Below are 22,319 nucleotides of genomic sequence, written 5' to 3' on the forward strand. Positions count from 1 at the left end.
ATGGTCGTGTGTGAGCTCAAGCCGATTGTGCCACCACCACCTGTCAGCGTCACCAAAGGCAACTTCCAGTACTACACCACCTTCGAAATGGTGCGCCTCTTCTCTTGTTTTGTGTTTGCACTACCACGCGTGCACTTGACATGTGTGCTCTTTGCTTGTGTTGTGCCATGGGAAGCGGTTCCACCGGCAATGGTAGATATGATCTCACTCACACTGTCACACTGACACACACCTGCACGCACACATACACGACGACCACGACGACCAATACCACGACCAACGAAATCCCTTTGGTATGTACAGGTGACGTATGCGGATGCGCGCTCAGTGTGCCACGACTGGAATGAGGACGCGTATCTGACGCGCGTTGAGAGCGCTGCTGTGGAAGAGCTTCTCTTTGACCTGATGAAAACCGCAGACGACAACAACGACTGGGACCTTCCACCGTGCGTGCCCGTTGCTCACATTGTTCCGCTGTTTGCTCCTGATCTTCATTCGTGGCATGGAAGTTGGCCTTTGCATATTTGCCGCAGACCCCGCAGACCCCGCATTTTCGCCGCCTGATTGGCTCAGCACACATGCGCACATAGTGGGAGCTCTTGTGTCATGTGCGTATGCGTGCTTTCTCACACGTCATGGCATCACCTTGTTCACGCCTTGCTCTGTGTGCGTGGTGTATTTGTGTTTGTTCCCAACCCATCTTTGCTTCGGTCCCTAATCGTACAGGAACCCCCGGATGTGGATTGGTCTCCAGCGGCCGGGCGACCGCAGCAGCTTCAAGCACGACATGAACAGCCGCGACTACACCAGCAGCGATTACAAGAGCCTTGAGTACGGCGATGGTACGTATCGAACATTCGATTGACTTGTATTCCCACGCACCATGTTCACAAACGCACACACACAAGCACACATGTGTCCTTGCGACGTGTCCACTTGCATGCGCTCGAACGCGCCTCCTATCTGTTTGTGTGGCCTATGTTGTATTCCCCATGTTTCTCTCAACGTTGTACATCCTGCTTCGTGCAAACCTCTGCATGACAGGCGACTGTGGGACGATGAGCATTGAGAGCTCGCCGCGCTGGCTGAGGCGTTCCTGCTCCAACAACTTCCTCTTTGTCTGTCGTGTCACCCTCTACGGTACGCTTGAGCGCAGCTGCACCCTCATGCCCTTGTGCTACGTATTACGTGTGTGTTCGCACGATCGCACATAGTCGCTTGCGTGCTCATTTGCTGTATGTTGTTTTGTCGTGGACGCACATTTCGGTCCAATGATAATCGAGTTGGCTGCTCACACCACACCACGCCCTTGTTATGTTGTTGATAGACTGCTTCGCCGGCACCCACTACGACGCCTCCTCCTCCACGCAAGGCTGCCAAGGTATGGTGTGATGTCACCTTTGTGTTTAGCGTTGCTTGCGTGGTGATGGTATGTGTGTCACGTCACGTGTCTTGCGCGTGGTGTTTATGTGTTTTGCTTCCACCGCCAACCAACCTGTCATTTCTCACGTCTTCAACAAATCTGCCATGCAGAGTGCGAGGGCGGCAAATTCACTTCTGAGACCAATGAGCCAAGATGTGAGACTTGGGACGACTGCGACAACCAAGATAACGATAGAGGAACGGTATGTCATGTGATCTCTTGCGCACTCTGTGCATCGTGCATGTGCAACCCCCATGCGGTTGCCCCACGCTTAACAGCCACCGCCACAGCTGCATGAGGAAGCAGTGTGCAAGTGATGAACACGTGCGCCCATGTACCAAATCACCACGACAAATTTACTCATACAATGCTCATTACTCTGCGACACGTGCAACCGGTGTCACTGCAGCGTCTCTTCTTGTCGCCGAGTTTCACCTCAGACCGCCAGTGCTTTGATTGCACGAGCGACGAGGAGAGGGTGGAGGTTGCCAACTCCTACTACGCATGTGTGGTGAGCTTTCGCTTGCCGTTTTGTTTTGTGATGTTGAATACCGTTACTCTTGGCAATGTGCTGACTACGTCCACATAACAATCACACACATAATACGTACACATGTGCACAATTGTCCACCTGGCATGATACTCACTTCACGTTGCCCCTGTTTCCCTGCCTCCGCTCCCACCACCATCACCGCCATTATCATCACTGCTTGCAGTGCGAGCCTGGCCGGTACCGCGGGGAGAGCAGCTTTAGCTCCAACGTGTGCGTGGAGTGTGCTGAAGGCACGTTCAAGAAGGACCCAGGCGATGATGAGTGCGAAGTCAGCGAGCCGTGTGGATATGGACTTGAGGAGGTTGCACGTGAGTCAGCTCCGCAGCGCGTGTTGGTTTTGTCTTGCAACGCTTCCACATCTTTGGCTTGTCTGATGTTGTGATTTCATTCGCAACTGTCTCCTCGTGCGACGCGTGACTCTGTTGTTCCGGCACACTTGTGAAAGACACACACATACTCATCGTGCAAACACACACACACACACACACTCTCTCTCTCTCTCTCTGTGCCACGTCTGCAGCCGTCACCCCTACTTCCCCCCGCGAGTGTCGGGAGTGCGTGCAAGACGTCACCTACTTCAGCTTTGACACGGTTCGATTTCCATTGCATTCATGTACTTGCGAGCTGGCATTCCGCACGTCCGTGTGCGTTCTTGCGGGTGTCGATCTATTATTATCCACGATGCACGTGCCTTGCTTTGCCAACCAGCTGTGCTGCTTCTCCTGCCTCAGCATCACTATGCCGCGTTTCTCACGTGCAAATTTCCACCCATCTTATTCCTCAGAACAAATGCGAGACCGTCCATCCACCCTGCGAGTCGCCAGAGGAGGAAACCCAAGGTGAAAATATTGTTGTTCTTTGTGCATACATTGTGTTCTGTCTGTGAGCCTTGTTGTTATCTGCGCTCAGATGCAGCAGAACAGCAAAGTTATCTTCGCGCCTTGCTCGTCTATGTTTGCCTTCTCATCTGTCGTCTCTGCCCACATCCAACCGTCGATCCCTCCTCTCCCACCACCAAACAACACTTCTCACTTGCTGTCTGTTTTGACTCGACGATCATGTGCGCGGACGCCACCAGAGCCCACCAAGCTGCAAAACCGTGTCTGTAAGGAGTGTGTCCAGTTTGAGACCTTCTACAATTCGACAACGGTGCGCCATGTCAACTTGCACGCGCGGCTTGTGTCGTCCTTTCGACATTGCTGTTGACTTTCTTGCATCGCAAGTCTTGGCTCCCAATTCAACTTCAATATCACGCCTCATGTGCGCGTTTGTGTCTGCAGCATCTCAATCCTTTGACTTTCTCATCCTGTCGCGCTCTCACCACTTCAGAAAAAGTGCCAGTCGGTGTCAAGTTGCCCGTATGGCGAAGAAGAGATCACAGGTGCGTTGCTGCTACTGTTGATTTCATGCGATCAACCCCAGTCGTCGTCGGTGCTTCGCCATCTTATCCTCAATTGCGTTGCCTCTGGTCACCATCCTTGGACTGACATGGTGCTCTGCATGAATTTTTCAACTCTTTTGTATATTACATGTTCACACACTGCTCTTAACACCACCACCACCACCGCCGCCGCCGCCACTTTCACCACCACCACCACTTCCACTACTACTTCTACTACCAGAACCGACACTCACATCTGACCGCGTGTGCGAGCCGTGCATCCTTGGCGAGACGTTTTACGACGGCAACTCGGTGCGTGGGTTGTGGCGCTTATTGAGATGTGAGGGTCTTGGCGGCTCGTTTTGGCTCATGCAATGGACTGCAGTTGTGCCGCGTGTGTTGCGACAGCACATAGCCACGCACTGAATAGGTTGGCCCTCACTCGGTTGCGCTGCGCACGCACCTCAAAGTCGAACATTCACATTGTCCAACGTCACGTGCACATCCGCTCTCTTCGTTTCTTTTCCCCTTCTTTGCCCTCACTGCAGGAACAATGCGAACCTGTGACGTCATGCCCGCTGGGAACGGTTGAGTATGAAGAGCCCACGCTTTTGTCCAACCGCAAGTGTCGATCAGGTTGGTTCGGATTCGTGTTGGTTGTTGGAAGTGTTATGATGCACTGTACACAGATGCATGTACGCGCACACATACATACGCACACACATCCACACGCACGCACATGCATTTACCCGCATGCAAGCATAGCCATGCAGCAGCTGTTCGTACGTATTTGCGGTGCTCATTGTTGCATGTGCTATTTTCACCCTTGCCAGACGCGTTTACTTGCGAGGACGGCAATCGCACAAGTAACGGTGCCGCGTGCAACTGCACGGACATTGCCGATGCCTGCTCGGTGTGCCACCGCGACCTGCAGCTTGAGCCTGCGTACGGCTTGGTTGGCCGCATGTTCAATGCACAGCCCACGGAAACTCGCCTCATCTCGCAGCTCACGCTCGACGCCAGCGTGACCGATGCGCTGGCATTTTGCACCGACAAGTGCCGCGTGCAGTATGCATCGGAGGGTTGTGTTGGCTTCACCCTCACCACGGGCAGCATGCGGCAGTGCCTGTTTGTCAGCTGGTTTGAGAATGAGTCAGTGGACACCGCCGGTGCAAACTTCTACACGCTGCCTGCGTGCGATCGCTGCGCCGAGCGCTATGCCATTGACAACCGCGGATGTACACGTACGTTGTTGCTGCTGTTGAGAGTGTTTGGAGTGCAGTGTGGCTGGTGTCTGTCGAGGGCTCTGTGCTACACACGTGTGCACTGATGTGTGCATGTGTATCTTTGTGCACGTATGCAAGTGCTCTGAATAATATTTGGTTGGTTTGTTGTCGCATGTTTCCCTGCTTGTCGTCATCCGCTCGTTCGCCTGTTACGTTGCTCACACAACGATTATGTACGGCCTATACTTGCCATTTCCTGTCCAAAACATACGTCCACCACCCGTGCAGTGACGGCAACGCCGCCCGTACTCTCTGTTGCGGACCGACGGGTGCTGATCCCGCTGAGCCAGCCCGCGGGCTCGCTCATCACGACTGTCGCTGCCACCACGGACGCACCGGCAGGGCAGGACGACATCACGTACTCCCTGACCACACCGGACGGCTTCGCGGATGTGTTTTCCATCAACGCCACCACGGGCGTCATCACCCTCACCAAGCAGCTTCAGACACCAGCTGCGCCTGTCCTGCTCGTGACTGCAAGGGACAGCCGAACCGAGTGCAACTTGCTTGTGGATGGCACCCTTGTCAAGAACGATGGCTCATGCGTCTCAGAGACAATGGACATCACGGTGAGTCGAACGCAATGTGTGGATGTGAAGCGGAGTGAAATGTTTGATGCAAGCTGTGTTTAGTCATGGCACATTTGCGTTGCTGCCATGTTGTACAAGGTGCCACGGTGATACTTAGCTTTCCTGCACACATGTGTGTTTTGTTTGGTTGCGATACTGTGCTTTGCCCTCACACACATGCCCACTCGCACGCATGCCACACACACGCACACACGCACACACGCACGCATGCCACACACACGCACGCACGCACACACGCACACGCACACCCCACACACCCCCTTACTTTTCTCACTGTGCTTCACCGCTTTGTGTGTCATCACACCAGGTGAGCGTGGTTGCGCTTCTTGGTTGCCCTAGGGACATCAACGAGTACGTGGTGTCTCAGAATGAAGTGGAGGTGTCCTGGGGTGTCACCCCGTCCTTCGTAAGTTTGCACGCACTTGAAAACTGACACCTGTATCTGTTGCACTGTTCAGATCCACTCAGTTGCACGCTTACCACATTCCCATTTCATACTCTTAACTGCTGTACCCGCCCCCCCCACCACACTGACACACCTCAGCCTGCATATTTGACGGATCTGGAGCTTGTGCTTCTCCGGAACGGTAATGAGAGCGACGCCACCGTCACCACAGTCATGGTGCCCGTTGGCACCACCAATTTCACCTACCGCAGTAACGAGACCGTTGCTGGCGAGTACATCCAGTGCAGCTTTAAGGTGCGCACACTTGTGTCCATGAGTCCACTATGGGTGCAAGAGTGCACGGGTGCCTTTTGTTGTTAGCCTGCGCCGTGTGGGCATGCTTCTGTGTGCGCCTGTGCATGTGTCTTTGTGTTGCGTTTCGTGCATTGATTGCGCCCGTTTTCTTACATCGACGCTGTACTGACCGTCGAGGTGGCGTGGGTTATGGTGTATCCTGCCATGAAATGAACACAACCCCTGATTGCAGGTGTCTGTGCGCAAGGGCTTCTTCATCCAAGTCGACGACATTGACCTTCGGCAGTCCGGCAACGCGTCCATCGCCTACTCCCTCTCCTCCCCAGGCATTGCTGACGCGTCGCGCCTGCCCACCTTTGAGAGCGACCTCACATCCTCGTTCTTCATTGGCTTCCGTACGACCACGGGTCGTCCCTTCTCCCTGTCACTGACGGAGGACCTGCAGGCCGACATCAACGTTGCCCTCCGCTGGTGCACAGACAACGAGCCCTTCCCGACGTCGGTACCACCCACCGCCACCAACGCGTCGGTTGGCGTGACGTTTGCCGGCGTGACAACAAACGGGCCACTCCCCGTATTCTCGGACGAAGGCACTTGGGTCTACCAGACTGCTCAGCGCAGGTGAGATGGGCTGAGTAAGTGTGTGTGTGTTTGTGCGTGTGCGTGTGCGTGTGCGTGTATGTGCGTGTATGTGTGTGTTTATGTTTTATGCGTGTGTATGTGTGCGTGTGTGTATGTGATTGTTGTGTGCGTGTGCATGTGATTGTTTGTGTGCGTGCGTGTGTGTGTGCGTGTGTGTTCATATGTGTTTGTACTCGTTGTGGGCATGAGTGTGCCACTTATCCTTAACTCACCCGTCGTTATCGGCCACAACTACCACCACCATCACGTGAATTGCAACAGCTGCGTGAATCTGATTGCCTCGTCACAGGCTGTGACCACATCCATGTCGTTTGTCACGATGGAGCTCCAGTTCAACCCTCTGCCTGTTGCTCGCAGGTAATATTCGCGTGCTTGTTACATGTTGGTCGTTCCTGTTACACGCAATCATGCTTTTTGGGACTTCTCTCACCGTGCTTGTCTGTGTGCTGCCATCTTGTCATCTCGTTCCGTCACCCACACTTCCGTCGCTCACAAAACCATCATCTCATCCACCAACCACTCACATTCACCCCCACACACCCACGCATTCATCCACGCATTCACTCACGCATTCACTCACTCACACCGCATACACAAACCCACGCCCGTACACCACATTCGCCCATTCCATGACAGGCGCCGAGCGGACCCGCCCACGCAACTGTTCATTCCCGCCTTCCCGAGCTATGTTGCCTTTGAGTTGAGCCGCATCGACGGCGAGCCGGCAACTGTCGAAGAGCTCGCGGGCGCCCTCACAACGAAGGATGTCATTGCCCCGACCTTCCTCGACTGCCCGCCGCCACTGGCAGCGCGCACATTTAACATCGACACGATGGGTCAGGTTGAGACGCTTGTTGAGCTGCCCAAACTGACAGTCTACGATGCCATTGACCCTGCGCCAGTGGTTGACCCAGCCACATACTCGTCCGTCCTCTCCGCAGTCGGTTCGTATGCACTGTGATTATTGTGATGGTTATTTCGCGTGGGGCACCTGAAGTTGCTGTCCCGGACTCACCTTGCTTTTGTGGTCGTTTGTTAGAAGCATCAATTGTGTTCACCGCGCCAATATCATGAATGTGCCAATGCAAGGCTGCTGTTCTCTGCTTTTTTTCGCTTTTCTCATAACAACGGCCTGAAACCCTGTCATCGTATTGCACCACATTTGGTTGCTGCCCTATGCTTGTTGCACGTGTTCTATCAGATTCCCCGCACAGCGTCACGTTTACAGCGAGCGATAGTAGCAACAACGAGGCCCAGTGCACGTTTGACGTGTTTGTGACTGTGCCGGAGAACGTGCTGCAGCGCAAGGAGGTCGTTACGGAGTGGGCGTATCCGATTGAGCGGAGGATTGTACCCGACCTCAACCTCGCCTTCTACACGCACCGCATCCACGGCACGGGCCCAGTGTCCTCCTTTCAGGTATGACTAATTGGGCAACCCTCACTGCAGTTGCTGTGGTTTACCGTCCACCTTGTCGTGGTTTTGCCTGCATGAATTGCTTGTCTGTTTGTTTGCAGCCGCCACTGCATGAAAATGCCATCACATCACCCCACCACCACTCTAGCGCAACATCACACGGCAGCTGTGCAGCACAGCCCATGTCCGTACAACAATACATGTGACCATTCATGCAGCTCACACGAACAACATCACAAACGCTTTTCCTTGACTCACCCCACCAACGCCGCACCAACACCGCAACACTTTCAAATACCATCAGGCGGACATGAGCATGCTGACTGGCCTGAACATGACGTTTGAGACAAAGAACGACGAGCTTCCGTTTGTTGTTCGCGAGCGCGCTCAGGCTGCGCGCGGGCGATTTGTTGTCGACATGCAGTGGGAGGCAGCTGGCAAGACGCCAGGCTTCATCTACGAGCATCAAGGTGGGGCCTGGGTGCTGCAGCTTGCAGTTGCTGAGTGTGCTGATTTGGTTGTTTGTTCGCTGCATCAGCAACAACCACGTGTTTTGGACTGTCGTTCTAGTCCTGAGGCATTTTTGTCTCTCTAACAACAAAGGCACGATCTTTTGGCAAACATTCTCTTCTTACTCACCCACTCGCTTTCGAACATCCACCCACACATCTCGTATTCCCACACGCACACATTCCTAACTTGCCGCTTTGGGAAACAGAGAGTGCAAGCGCGTTTCTCGTTGTTCGGGGATTCAAGTACAGCGACGACACGGCCGCGCCCGTCACGAAGAAGTTTGCCCTGCCGGAGCAGCTAGTGCGTTGTGCGTGGGGTTTGCTGCTTGTTTCATGTCTCTCCTCACACCTTCTAGCTATCTTTCCAACCAATTGCTGCCCATGGCACTCATGTCCTCATCGAGACCCGAAGACGCACATACAACTGCCGAATTTCCGATCACTTACACACACACACACATACACACACATACACACATACACACATACACACTGGCAGGTTGCTGTTCGGGAGTCTGATGGCGTGGTTGGCGTTGTTGGCCGTACAGACGCGTTTACGCGGCCGTTCACCTTCACCTCTGCGACGCTCGTACTGCGCTTCCTCGGTGTCGCTGACGACAACCTTGGTAATGTCACCTGGACCCTCACCAAGGACAGCCACGTCGGCGTGGAGTATGAGTACTCGTACAACCCGAACAAGGGCCCGCTCGCAGCGTCGACGGTCGCCGGCTTCCTCACGCTACTCGACAGCACGCCGCCCATCTTCTCCTTCTGCCCAGCAAACATCAGCGCGCCCACCAACATTGGCAAGAACTACCTCACAGCCAGCTGGCCCTCCCCGGTGGCAACAGACAACCGTAACCGCACGTATCTGAGCAGCAACTTTGCCTCGGGCCACCGCTTCCCGCTGCGGAAGCCCGGCACAGGGCCCTGGACGGTCATGTACACGGCGACCGATGCGTTTGGCAACACTGCACCCTGCACTTTCACTGTCACCATCACCGACACGGAGCGTCCAGTCCCGAGCCCCTCGCACACGGTGTACAAGACCCTGCCAGCAACGGCTAGCACGGTGTTTGTTGGTATTGACGAGCTCATGCCTGCGTCTGTGATGGACAACGCCATGATGACCGACCAGGCAGGTGACCCCATCCCATGGACGCAACCCAGGCTTACTGAAGACAACACCCCCGACAACAACCGCTACGGGCTTGGCGTACACATGGTGGAGCTGTGGTTCACGGATGCATTCAACAACACGGCGCCGGCATACACTTTCATCAACGTGACGGACGTGACGGCGCCCGAGCGGGTCACGTGCCCCGGGTCAAAGGGCGTGTCGACACCGCTTGATGAGTCAGCGGCAATTGTCAACTGGACCATGCCAACCTTCAGGGACAACAGCGGGGTTCCGCCAGTTGTCACCTCCAGCCACGTGTCTGGCTCCGAGTTTGCCATTGGCAAGCACACCATCACCGTCACAGCTTTCGATGCGTCTGGCAATGAGGCGCTCATCCCTTGCACATTTGAAATTACAGTTTTCGCGAATGTGTCGGCGCCCCCGCCGCCCCCATTCTCCAACAGCACCATCGGCCCCTTTGCGAGCAGGTCGCAGGATACGGGCGTGATTGCCGGCGCAGGCGCTGCTGGTGGGCTGTTGCTGATTGGCGTTGTGATGGGCATAATGTTTGTCAACCGCATTCGCGCACGGTCCCGCGCGCCGCAGAACTGGGAGGACATCTTCAAGCTCATGGATCAGTTTAAGGACTGCGAGGAGGGCCCACGGTGAGTGACTTGCGTGTGGCGTCTTGCTGGTGAACTGTCATGGCTGTGACCTGTCCTTAGCACTTTGCATGGGTGCTGTGTACCTGTGTGTTGTTGTTATTATTCGTGCTGGTGCTGGTGCTGTTGCTGCTTCAAGTAAGTGCACGAGGGCTGGTGGTGCTCGCTTGTAACCATTGGTCGATCGCCATTCATGCCATCACACACCGTGTGTTGACGTTCATTTATCCACTCACCCCAAAACCATACGTCGGTTCGCTGTGCATGTCATGGACTGCCCATCATGTGCACGTGCAGGTACCCGCGCGAGCTGGACCGCGCAGCACTTAAGCTGCTTGAAGAACTGGGCAAGGGCGCTTTCGGCGTTGTCTACAAGGGCCTCTTGAAGGAACACGCACATATCCCAGGCTACCTCGTTGCTGTCAAGTCACTGCACGAGAAGGTGTGTGCTTGCGTGCATACGTGCTTGTGCGCGTGTATGCTTGCGTGTGCGTATGCGCGTGTATGCTTGCGTGTGCGTATGCGCGTGTGCGTATGCCTGTATTGCCACTCTGTTTGTCCTTACACGGTGCAATGTGTTTTCGTTTGTCGCACACTATTCCTCTGTTTCGTTGACAGGGAACGCTGGCTGACCGACAAGAGCTGCTGGAGGAGGCGGCCGTTATGGCGCAGTTTGTCAACCCACACGTTGTTGAGCTTGTCGGTGTCATCACCGTGGGCAAGCCCGTGTACGTTGTCACCGAGTTCATGGAGCATGGTGCTCTCAAGTCGTACCTGGAGGATAACGACGTGCCTGTTGACAAGCTGGTCATGTGGGCCGGCGACTGCTGCGAGGGTCTTGCGCACGTCCACGGCAAGGGCTTCATCCACCGTGACGTTGCTGCGCGCAACGTGCTGCTCTCCAGCGAGATGCGATGCAAGATCAGCGACTTTGGCCTCGCTCGCGAGATTGAAGAGGACGACACATGTGCGTAGTGCTCTCATTGCGTGCTTATTTGTGTGTGTGTGTGTGCGCGCGTGTGTGTGTTTGTGCGAGTACTGCTCTTCTTCTGTCTTCTTGTGTGTTTGTGAGCGTTTGTGTGTTTGTGAGCGTTTGTGTGTTTGTGAGTGCTTGAAGGTTGATGAGCGGTGGCATGATCCTGCTTGATGTTGAACTCGATTGTTGCCTTGCTCTCTCTCTCACACACACACACACATGACAGACTACAAGTCCCGTGGCGGCCAGCTGCCTGTTCGCTGGACGGCAATTGAGGCCTTGGAGGAGCGAAAGTTCAACGAGAAGACAGACGTGTGGAGCTGCGGCATTCTCCTCTACGAGATGTGGACACGCGCTGACCTCCCATACAAGGGCTGGTCCAACCAGAAGGTGTGGGTCGAGGTTGCTGCCGGCCATAGGCTGTCCAAGCCAGACGGCTGCCGCGACGACGTGTATGAGCGCATGCTCGCGTGCTGGAGCGAGAGTCAGGACGATCGCCCCACCTTCGCCCAACTTTCCGAGTTCTTCCGCACGCTGTACAAGGAGCTCACGGGCGAAGACCTCAACGCACAGGACTACCTCGAGGTGAGTCTGGCGTGGCGTGCGCTCACACACCGCACCGTGCCTTGTTGAGGGTGGCAGCAATGTTGATGCAACGCGTTTCAAACTGGCCCATATTCACCCAATTCACAACAATCTTGTTTTTGTGTGTGTACGTGCTTTTTGATGTTTGTAGGTGGATGCCACTGCAGAGACGGAGCCTGTGGAGAAGAAGCGCGGGCTGAAGGGCCTGCTTCGTCGCTTGAGCGGAAAGCATTTCTCCAACCCGCTGTACAAGGCAGATGCAGACGATGGTGATGACGATGGGGACAACAACAACGATAACGACGATGACCCCAATGCTGCTCTGTATGACATGGGTGAGGACGAGCCCACAGCGCCCCTCCCGGACGAGCGGGATGAGAACGCAGACCTGTACGACATGGGCGATGACAACAACGACAATGCCTTCACCACCACCACCTCCCTTGGAGCCTTGCCAGAGGAGGAGGAGGAAGAAGAAGACCAGAACGGCGCGGAGGGTGCCGACCTGTATGACATGGGTGATGACAACGAAACCGGTGGTACTGAGGGCGCAGACCTGTATGACATGGGTGATGACGAGCCTCAGATGGCAGCAACGTCCTTCCGGCCCCAGCAGGACCTCGAGGGTGCAGACCTGTATGACATGGGCGATGATAGTGCAGGCACAGCTCCTGTGAAGGAGGTCAGTTGGTGACGTGCACATTGGTGGGGTTGGTTGCAACACTGATGCCTTCTTCTGTCGACGTTTCAGCTCCACCCCCATGACCACGCACTCAACACGCAACACACCACATCAATCCGCAAGCGCACACAAATCTCACAAAATACACACACATGTGCTGCTCACCCTGTTGACTTTGCACTGCACCGTGTTTCCATTCGAACCAGAACATCTCTGGCTTTGGATTCCAGGAGACTGGATTTGGCATGGCCGCCCAGCAGCCGCCGCAGCAAGACTTCAGCCAGGACCTCTACGGCAACATGGGCAACGATGACAACGAGCCCGCAACCACAACCTTTGGCCGAACAGGTAATGCAGTCATGTCACACACACATGACACGTGCCGTGGTACAGATCCATGATTGGCCAATGCCTTCTGGCAGGCACCTTTGTAGTTGTCCGCCATGCAAAGTTGCAATGTTTTTATATTGTAGCGCCTCTTAAGCAAGAAAACATTGACTCACCGTACTTCCATCCTGTTTCCTTGTCGTTGGCGTTGTACGCGCAGCCGGAGACGTGTCTGCTGCGGACGTTGGCAAGCGCGTTTCCGTGCAAGGGTACGCATGCAAGGGCACGCTACGTTTCTTCGGCAACCACAGCGTCACGCGCGCAGTGCGCTGCGGTGTTGAGCTTGACCAGCCCCTTGGCAAGAACAACGGCACTGTCAAAGGCCACAAGTACTTCTCCTGCAAGGACAAGCACGGCGTCCTCTGCCATCCAGGCAAAGTGTCTGTGATTGAGTGAACGGTTCATGCGTATGAACGCGAGCGTTGTCCGCACTGGCTGTTGGCTCAACACGACTCCTGGCGTTTGCCTGTGGTGATTATGATGTCGCTTCCACCCGACACCAAGTGTTTCAGTGTTGTTGTGCTCACGGTTTCCCGTCGTTCTGTATTCTTCCTGATCCCTGGAGGCGTTTGCATCCTTCCTATTCGTCTCTTCCGTCCTATCCTGTTGATACTGCTTTTGCTTGCACCATGTTTGGACGTGTGCTGTTGTATTGTTGTGCCTTTCTGCTTTGTGCACATACACCCGCGCCCCCAAAGTGAGCAGCACACGGTGTTTCGTTGCCCAAGCTGACTTTATTTTGTATGAACAATGAAACAATCGCATCAGCCTATGCACAACTGCGAGAGAGCATAACGAGAGTGAGGGAGAGGGTGGAATCACGTGCATCACACACAAGACGCATCTCCAGCACAAGAACACCAGTTATTACATGGAGAAGAAGAAGAGGGTTGCCAATCATAAACACATGCTGTTTGGTTGATTGTTTGTTTGACCATGGTCGAAGTCATGGCAGCAAAGGTACTGCTCGCACACGCGCGGGCCGCTTTCTCCACTGCTTTCGACGGCCGGGTGACGACGGGGTGGGTGGCTCGTTCGTGTCAAACTCAACCACCGCCTCGCTGTCAGCAAACCGCACCCTCGACCCATTCCGACTCTGCCCGCAACCAAACAAGTGAGGGTGAGTGAAGGCAGACACTCTGTGAGCCAATGAAGCAACGTACAGCAAAAGCACAACCGAAAAAAGCGGCAAGCACCACTCAACATCACGACTTTGACATCACGAACCTTGCTTGGAGGCAGCAACTCTGTGTGGCGCCGTTTCGTCAGCCCTTGCGATAGCTTGCGCCGCGCACGCCTGTGATGGTGCGGTGACACACCGGCACCACGCTGCATTTCTTGAAGAAAGTCCTCGACAACACGGGGCGACTCGCCAATGGCAGAAGCAACAGGCGACAGCAGCACTCTCGTAGGCGGGAGATAGTGAGCTGTGAAAGCCAAAGTACAAGTGTGAGGGCAAAGGCTAAGCAACGTACCTAAAACACGGAAAGGCGGAAGAAGGTTGAAAAAGATATGCAAACAAAAAGCAGGATCAAGCAGTCAACATTGCACCTTGTGGTGAGGGCACGAAAGGTAACCGCCAAGACGTAGAGTGGTCATGCCCGCGGTACGACGTCGACGACGTTGTCTGCAGGTCCATGGAAGGCCGCTCATCACCATCATCACCAGCGCCCGCACCGCTCAACCGCTCGCCCTCGCGTCGGTAAAGACCAAGGTCGTGCCCGCGGTACGACGTCGACGACGTTGTCTGCAGGTCCATGGAAGGCCGCTCATCACCATCATCGCCAGCGCCCGCACCGCTCAACCGCTCGCCCTCGCGTCGGTAAAGACCAAGGTCGTGCCCGCGGTACGACGTCGACGACGTTGTCTGCAGGTCCATGGAAGGCCGCTCATCACCATCATCACCAGCGCCCGCACCGCTCAACCGCTCGCCCTCGCGTCGGTAAAGACCAAGGTCGTGCCCGCGGTACGACGTCGACGACGTTGTCTGCAGGTCCATGGAAGGCCGCTCATCACCATCATCACCAGCGCCCGCACCGCTCAACCGCTCGCCCTCGCGTCGGTAAAGACCAAGGTCGTGCCCGCGGTACGACGTCGACGACGTTGTCTGCAGGTCCATGCAAGGCGCTCATCACCATCATCACCAGCGCCCGCACCGCTCAACCGCTCGCCCTCGCGTCGGTAAAGACCAAGGTCGTGCCCGCGGTACGACGTCGACGACGTTGTCTGCAGGTCCATGGAAGGCCGCTCATCACCATCATCACCAGCGCCCGCACCGCTCAACCGCTCGCCCTCGCGTCGGTAAAGACCAAGGTCGTGCCCGCGGTACGACGTCGACGACGTTGTCTGCAGGTCCATGGAAGGCCGCTCATCACCATCATCGCCAGCGCCCGCACCGCTTAACCGCTCGCCCTCGCGTCGGTAAAGACCAAGGTCGTGCCCGCGGTACGACGTCGACGACGTTGTCTGCAGGTCCATGGAAGGCCGCTCATCACCATCATCGCCAGCGCCCGCACCGCTCAACCGCTCGCCCTCGCGTCGGTAAAGACCAAGGTCGTGCCCGCGGTACGACGTCGACGACGTTGTCTGCAGGTCCATGGAAGGCCGCTCATCACCATCATCACCAGCGCCCGCACCGCTCAACCGCTTGCTTAAACCATCATGCCCAAGCACCACCTGGTCCTCGGCCGGCGGCACAATCGCCTTCTGCCGCGCACTCGCATAGTCGTACGACGTGAAGTCGCGCCGGCTGCTGCTCAGGAACCGCTTCTCGTCGCCAACGCCGTCCCCGCCCTCAAGCCGCACGTTGCTCTCCCGCCGAGGCACAGCCCGCGCACGCGCCTGCTCTGCGCTCTTCGCGCTGTACTCCGCACGGTTCGACGTCACAAACCGCCCGGCATCCCCAGCGCCGCTGCCACCAGCGTCGCGCTCGTGCCCAAGCACCACCTGGTCCTCGGCCGGCGGCACAATCGCCTTCTGCCGCGCACTCGCATAGTCGTACGACGTGAAGTCGCCGCCGGCTTGCTGCTCAGGAACCGCTCCTCGTCGCCAACGCCGTCCCCGCCCTCAAGCCGCACGTTGCTCTCCCGCCGAGGCACAGCCCGCGCACGCGCCTGCTCAGCGCTCTTCGCGCTGTACTCCGCACGGTTCGACGTCACAAACCGCCCGGCATCCCCAGCGCCGCTGCCACCAGCGTCGCGCTCGTGCCCAAGCACCACCTGGTCCTCGGCCGGCGGCACAATCGCCTTCTGCCGCGCACTCGCATAGTCGTACGACGTGAAGTCGCGCCGGCTGCTGCTCAGGAACCGCTCCTCGTCGCCAGCGCCGTCCCCGCCCTCAAGCCGCACGTTGCTCTCCCGCCGAGGCACAGCCCGCGCACGCGCCTGCTCAGCGCTCTTCGCAGACTGTACTCCGCACGGTTCGACGTCACAAACCGCCCGGCATCCCCAGCGCCGCTGCCACCAGCGTCGCGCTCGTGCCCAAGCACCACCTGGTCCTCGGCCGGCGGCACAATCGCCTTCTGCCGCGCACTCGCATAGTCGTACGACGTGAAGTCGCGCCGGCTGCTGCTCAGGAACCGCTCCTCGTCGCCAACGCCGTCCCCGCCCTCAAGCCGCACGTTGCTCTCCCGCCGAGGCACAGCCCGCGCACGCGCCTGCTCAGCGCTCTTCGCGCTGTACTCCGCACGGTTCGACGTCACAAACCGCCCGGCATCCCCAGCGCCGCTGCCACCAGCGTCGCGCTCGTGCCCAAGCACCACCTGGTCCTCGGCCGGCGGCACAATCGCCTTCTGCCGCGCACTCGCATAGTCGTACGACGTGAAGTCGCGCCGGCTGCTGCTCAGGAACCGCTCCTCGTCGCCAGCGCCGTCCCCGCCCTCAAGCCGCACGTTGCTCTCCCGCCGAGGCACAGCCCGCGCACGCGCCTGCTCAGCGCTCTTCGCGCTGTACTCCGCACGGTTCGACGTCACAAACCGCCCGGCATCCCCAGCGCCGCTGCCACCAGCGTCGCGCTCGTGCCCAAGCACCACCTGGTCCTCGGCCGGCGGCACAATCGCCTTCTGCCGCGCACTCGCATAGTCGTACGACGTGAAGTCGCGCCGGCTGCTGCTCAGGAACCGCTCCTCGTCGCCAACGCCGTCCCCGCCCTCAAGCCGCACGTTGCTCTCCCGCCGAGGCACAGCCCGCGCACGCGCCTGCTCAGCGCTCTTCGCGCTGTACTCCGCACGGTTCGACGTCACAAACCGCCCGGCATCCCCAGCGCCGCTGCCACCAGCGTCGCGCTCGTGCCCAAGCACCACCTGGTCCTCGGCCGGCGGCACAATCGCCTTCTGCCGCGCACTCGCATAGTCGTACGACGTGAAGTCGCGCCGGCTGCTGCTCAGGAACCGCTCCTCGTCGCCAACGCCGTCCCCGCCCTCAAGCCGCACGTTGCTCTCCCGCCGAGGCACAGCCCGCGCACGCGCCTGCTCAGCGCTCTTCGCGCTGTACTCCGCACGGTTCGACGTCACAAACCGCCCGGCATCCCCAGCGCCGCTGCCACCAGCGTCGCGCTCGTGCCCAAGCACCACCTGGTCCTCGGCCGGCGGCACAATCGCCTTCTGCCGCGCACTCGCATAGTCGTACGACGTGAAGTCGCGCCGGCTGCTGCTCAGGAACCGCTCCTCGTCGCCAAACGCCGTCCCCGCCCTCAAGCCGCACTTTTATTTTGTGCTGTGTTTGTACGTCATTATCATCATCCTCATGTAGGATGCCGTTGCCTGCTTGCATGGCTTTTTTGTTTTGTTCGCGTTGTGGCTTGCGCTGGTTGTACTGTGCCATATTGGCGCCATCATTGTCATCACGTTCGTCATCGGAGGATGACCCCGCGCTTGCTGCTGTACTTCGTCGTCTGCTCTCCTGTGCTGATCGTTGCTTTTTGTAGTCCCCATAAAACTGGTCCAGCACCGCAACAGCTTCGGGCTCATAATGGCTTGTCTGTTTCATTATCCGTGATCTTCGCTTAAACTCACGCTTCGTATGCGTGTGTGGCCTTCCGCACTCTAATTTCACGGCACCTCTGTCTCTGCTGCCCCCTCGCACATTGATATGCCTCGTCCTTTCTTCCTTACTCTCGCTGATTGTGCTTTGCTGCAGCTAGCTGTTGTGGCTGCTTCTCGCCCGCGTTTTGTAGCAAAGCAACAACACTGGTCGAGACCGTCGAAATATTGATTAAGATATTGCTAATCGCCCATACTTGCTGTGGTAGACAATCTGCTAACATGTTCCTATTGTTTTCGGCTGCCGCGTCCGCGAAAAAACACGACAAGAATAAATAAAATAAATTAATCTATTGTATTGTGGTGTGCGTGTTTGTGCTCGTCAACCAACAACGGTTTGACCATTTTCCTGACACCACCCCAATCAACAAAACAATTTCCTGCCAACCCCTTTTGTTCTTTCTGTTGTTCTTTGCTCTTTTGCTTGCTTCTTGTTTTCTCTTCTTGTTTTCTGCTTGCGTTGTTGCGTGCCGCTGTCGTGTCGTGCTTGTTCGTGTTGTGCTGTGTGGCTGGTGGTTATTTTCGATTGTCGTCGTGGCTGTTTCTTTGTTGGCGTGTGCGTTGTCGAGGTGTGTGAGCCGGTCGTTCGCTCGTGGCCTTGTCCGCGCCGGGTTTGGTTGATTTGTTTCGACCGCACCTTATCAACAACAACAGCACTCGCGCCCGGCTTGACCCATCTCCCGTCCGTCCAAGTCGTGGTGCGTTGCCTGTGGGGGTTTTCGGAGGTTGCCAAGGTTTTGTTGTGCTTCCTTGCCACGTTGACTGTGTTGAGGAAGGAAGGAAGGAAGGAAGGAAGGAAGGAAGGGTGCGTTCCATGGAGTCATTGCTGCTGTTTGGTGGAGGACATGTTTTTTTTTTTGTGCGGAGTGTGATGTGCTCGTGTGCGTATTGAAGCCAGCAGCAGCGACAGCATCACGAATGAATGGCGGCGTGAAGGGGTTGAACCAATTTAGCCCAGACCAACGTGCCAACACAGCAATGAACCATGATGATGACGATGATGATGATGATAGACACAGCGGAGGGCGGAGATGTGATTTGCTGATAGCCTTGTGTGTGTGTGTGTGTGTCGTGTTGTGTCCTCCATTTCATGTCAACATGAGCTCCACCCGTTCGTTGCTTCTTATTTTTGACTTTGTCTTCGTTCCTCGTCGTGAATGCTCACCTTTTGCTTCCATCCCCTTCTTCTTGTCCTGTTGTGCATCATTTTTGTCCATCGTTACCGTTGCCCCCCTCACGTGGACTTGTCCGCGTGGCACTTTTCACGACGACGACAACAGCAACGAAACCGACGACAGCGACAGGCACACGCACCCTCAGAGCAGCTGGGGCGGGTTGATTGAGGCAACAACTCCGATTGACTTTGTTGTTGCGGGCACGACTGAGCTCCAACCACTCTTTTGCTGGTTCCGGGCATGTCCTTGCACATTGAAGGATGGGGGTTCTTGGAAGACGACTCGTATGTGCCGTATCAAGGCATTGAGGCCATGCGCACGCAGTCGTACGAGAAGCTTGCTTCAAGCAACTGCTCGCTCTGCCGCGCTGTCCTCATCAAGCGGTCGCTGCCTCGCCTGGACCAACTAAGCCAACGCATGCATGCTGGCGCCTTGAGCCCCACCGCCCACATTCCACGGGAGCCCCCGACCTCGCTGTCCCCACCGCTCACGCCCGTGGATGACCAGTTTCCCGCGCTCGGGGAGCCCAGCACGGCAGACATTGACGAGTTTGAGGATGCGTTTGCGGATGTGTGTGAGGACTCGTTTTATCTTCAAAGGGCGAACGACAACGCTGGTTTGGACATGAGCGGGCTTCGTGTACGCTCGAGGCGAGCAAGCCTTGACGAAAGGCGTGCGCTGTCGCCAGAACCAGCACCCGCCACAACTGCTGCCGCGACATCGGGTGACCACCGCCGCGATGCGACAATGCCTGTTGCTGGCTCGCCCGCGCCATCGACCAACGAGCAGAAAACCCCCCTTCTTGCGTCGTTATCACAGGCGCCACTCTCCTCCACATCACCCTGCTCCTCCGTCACGGGCCCCCTTTCTGACCAGCCCTGCGATGAGGGCGAGCTTGACACCGTGTCTGGGTGCGCACCGACACCGCCTTCTCTCTTCAACGACCACCTCCGACAGTCATCATCGACAAGGAATGTGCTTGGTGGCACCGACGCTGCCTTTGGGCATGTCAATGCAGCGCTGTCATTTGGTGCCATGGGGCACGAAGACCAGCAGCGCCTGCTCACTTGCGGCTTTGCGACCAGCAGCGCCAACAGGAGGGGCGTCATGGACAACAACGCAGCACCTGGGATTTATGCCGACTTGCACGCCAAAGCCACGAGCCAGCTCGGCGGCGGTGACCGCACGTATGTTGATGACAATGAGCAGGACGACGATGATGACGACGACGACAGGAACAGCCTGGACAGTTTTAGTGACGACAGTCCTGTGAGCGGCAACAGCTTGAGCGATGATCCCGCGCTCATGCCCACACCGACCATTGCCGATGTCATGAGCGACGATGTGGCGTTTGCCGCTCGCTGGAGCGCAAAGCGGTCCTATGCAGACTCACTCCCAGCCAGTCGCAGGGGAAGCGTGTGTGGCCGTGATGCTGGCATGGGCGACATTTGCGGCGGCAAGGGCTTTTACAGCAACAGAAGCAATGCTACCGACGGTGACGACGACGACGATGATGTGTTTGAGCCCCCAACCAAGACAAGCCGACCCTCGACGCCATGCCATGTTGCCGAGCAGACTGCGTCTGTGTCGCGGCTCTCTCCAACGGTTATGGCGCTGGTGTGAGCTCTTGTTATCTTCCCAGATGCCCGGAGCATGTGTGTCCCGTGATGTTCTTGTGGAATGCGTGCGCGTGCTTGTCTTGATGCGTCGTGAACCACCATTGTTGCTGGTTTGAACACTTTGTCTTCGCTTAGGGTGCAGCCTCGCTCGTCTGGCCTTCTCTCTCTCCTTCTCTCTGTTTTGTTTGTCCCTTGTGTGCTGTTGTCACATCGCATCTCAACATCACATCACCTATTCAACTTCCCCTCCCCTCTTTTGTTCGTGATCACCCCCTCTTCACCCCCTCTTGTTGCACAATTCAGAAAGGCCTTTGGTGCCAACGTGTCTCTCCCTATCTCTCTCTCTCTCTTGTGTGTACATACCTACTCACAGCAAGCCTGCTTCGGCAGGCACTCATACACAGGATATAACTGACTGACTGACGCTTGGCACAACACAAAAGCGAGTGAGAGAGGGAGAGGCAGTGAAAGAAGGAGGACACCAGAAACTCAACGCTCAAACAACAAACAAACAAAAGTTGTCTCGTCAATCCTTCATGGCTGGTGTGGTGGTTGGCTTCGTGACGGTGCCGACACGGGAGCTTGCGGCTACCATTGCCAAGGCACTTGTCTCGACCAGGGTTGCGGCCTGCGTGAACACCATCCAAGGCATCACCTCTACGTGCGCGCGCGCGCGCGCGTGTGTGTGTGTGTGTGTGTGTGTGTGTGTGTGTGTGTGTGTGTGTGTGTGTGTGTGTGTGTGTGTGTGTTTGTGTGTCTGTGTGTGTGTTTGTGTGTCTGTGTCTGTGTGTGTGTTTGTGTGTGTGTGTGTGTCCATATGAACGTGACCACCTGTGCATCTGCCTACTTGCTGCCCTTCTCACATTTCCATCGACACATCACTGGCCTGGCGTAGGTACATGTGGGAAGGAAAGGTGGAGGAAGACAGCGAGCTGTTGCTGATGATCAAGACACAGGACACCATGAAGGAGCAAGTCATCCAACGCGTCACAGAGCTGCACACTTATGATGTGCCAGAGGTGCGCTTGCATGAAGTGTATTGTATGGCCGTCTGTTCATGCGTACTGCCCCACATATGTTCATGCGCATTGCCCCGCTGTCTTCTGTCCTTGCTGCAGCGCCTCACTCACGCCTCTGTATTCATCTTCGCATGACCTGCCTGGTGTGTTGGTGCTTTGTTTCAGGTCATCTTCACAGATGTCACTGGTGGGCTGCCAGCGTACTTGAAGTGGGTGCAGACTGAAGCTGTTGGAACTACAGCCCAGGCACGTCCGCCTCCATCGTCCTGATGCACCCAATCGTGTGTACATGTATGTATGTGTGTATGTGTGGGTTTATGTGTGATGACTGCACTCCTCCTCCTCCTCTTCCTCCCCCGTATGCCGTCCCCCAACAGTACACAGGCCGTATCATTGGGAGTGTAACAACGAAGAAGACAAGCAACGTGTGCAGCACGTGCAGAGGAGATTTGACGCACGCTCGGGTACAGCCCGCACTTCACAACACAACAAGCACCACACAAACACAACAAGGCAAAGCGCACACACACACACACACACACACACACACACA

At 56.6% G+C, this 22,319-nt stretch overlaps 4 protein-coding genes across 4 annotated transcripts; 3 read left to right on the plus strand and 1 right to left on the minus strand.

Annotated features, from left to right (window-relative positions):
• On the plus strand, window positions 1–13,311 carry PTSG_05491 (TK/RTKC protein kinase; the record flags this gene model as incomplete). Its single annotated transcript, XM_004993305.1, has 31 exons — window positions 1–90; window positions 304–446; window positions 727–842; window positions 1,045–1,140; window positions 1,328–1,381; window positions 1,534–1,625; window positions 1,833–1,934; window positions 2,140–2,284; window positions 2,497–2,567; window positions 2,761–2,815; window positions 3,055–3,125; window positions 3,306–3,357; window positions 3,599–3,669; window positions 3,906–3,993; window positions 4,191–4,601; window positions 4,872–5,212; window positions 5,541–5,639; window positions 5,778–5,933; window positions 6,166–6,554; window positions 6,837–6,932; window positions 7,212–7,519; window positions 7,777–7,994; window positions 8,296–8,461; window positions 8,710–8,804; window positions 9,003–10,288; window positions 10,583–10,727; window positions 10,904–11,252; window positions 11,488–11,846; window positions 11,998–12,528; window positions 12,735–12,876; window positions 13,076–13,311. 31 exons carry the CDS (start codon window positions 1–3, stop codon window positions 13,309–13,311), a joined length of 6,573 nt encoding a protein of 2,190 aa, XP_004993362.1.
• Window positions 13,312–13,636: 325 nt separating this feature from the next.
• PTSG_05492 (uncharacterized protein) lies at window positions 13,637–17,900 on the minus strand (the record flags this gene model as incomplete). Its single annotated transcript, XM_004993306.1, has 7 exons — window positions 13,637–14,011; window positions 14,143–14,342; window positions 14,467–15,042; window positions 15,072–15,901; window positions 15,952–16,319; window positions 16,346–17,603; window positions 17,728–17,900. The coding sequence occupies 7 exons, from the start codon at window positions 17,898–17,900 to the stop codon at window positions 13,862–13,864; spliced, it is 3,555 nt and encodes a 1,184-aa protein (XP_004993363.1). The 3' UTR covers window positions 13,637–13,861.
• A 402-nt stretch (window positions 17,901–18,302) lies between these two features.
• PTSG_05493 (uncharacterized protein) lies at window positions 18,303–21,170 on the plus strand. The gene is made up of 2 exons (XM_004993307.1): window positions 18,303–18,651; window positions 19,234–21,170. The coding sequence occupies exon 2, from the start codon at window positions 19,369–19,371 to the stop codon at window positions 20,749–20,751; it is 1,383 nt and encodes a 460-aa protein (XP_004993364.1). The 5' UTR covers window positions 18,303–18,651; window positions 19,234–19,368; the 3' UTR covers window positions 20,752–21,170.
• Window positions 21,171–21,283: 113 nt separating this feature from the next.
• On the plus strand, window positions 21,284–22,036 carry PTSG_05494 (CutA1 divalent ion tolerance domain-containing protein; the record flags this gene model as incomplete). Its single annotated transcript, XM_004993308.1, has 3 exons — window positions 21,284–21,408; window positions 21,643–21,766; window positions 21,932–22,036. 3 exons carry the CDS (start codon window positions 21,284–21,286, stop codon window positions 22,034–22,036), a joined length of 354 nt encoding a protein of 117 aa, XP_004993365.1.
• Between the last annotated feature and the right edge of the window lie 283 nt (window positions 22,037–22,319).

The sequence above is a fragment of the Salpingoeca rosetta genome (assembly GCF_000188695.1).
Source record: "Salpingoeca rosetta unplaced genomic scaffold supercont1.13, whole genome shotgun sequence".
In the NCBI taxonomy this organism is placed as follows: domain Eukaryota; class Choanoflagellata; order Craspedida; family Salpingoecidae; genus Salpingoeca; species Salpingoeca rosetta.

Bases quoted from the DNA above. Each gene is read 5' to 3' on its own strand.
- PTSG_05493 (XM_004993307.1), top strand. From the start codon at position 19,369: ATGTCCTTGCACATTGAAGGATGGGGGTTCTTGGAAGACGACTCGTAT.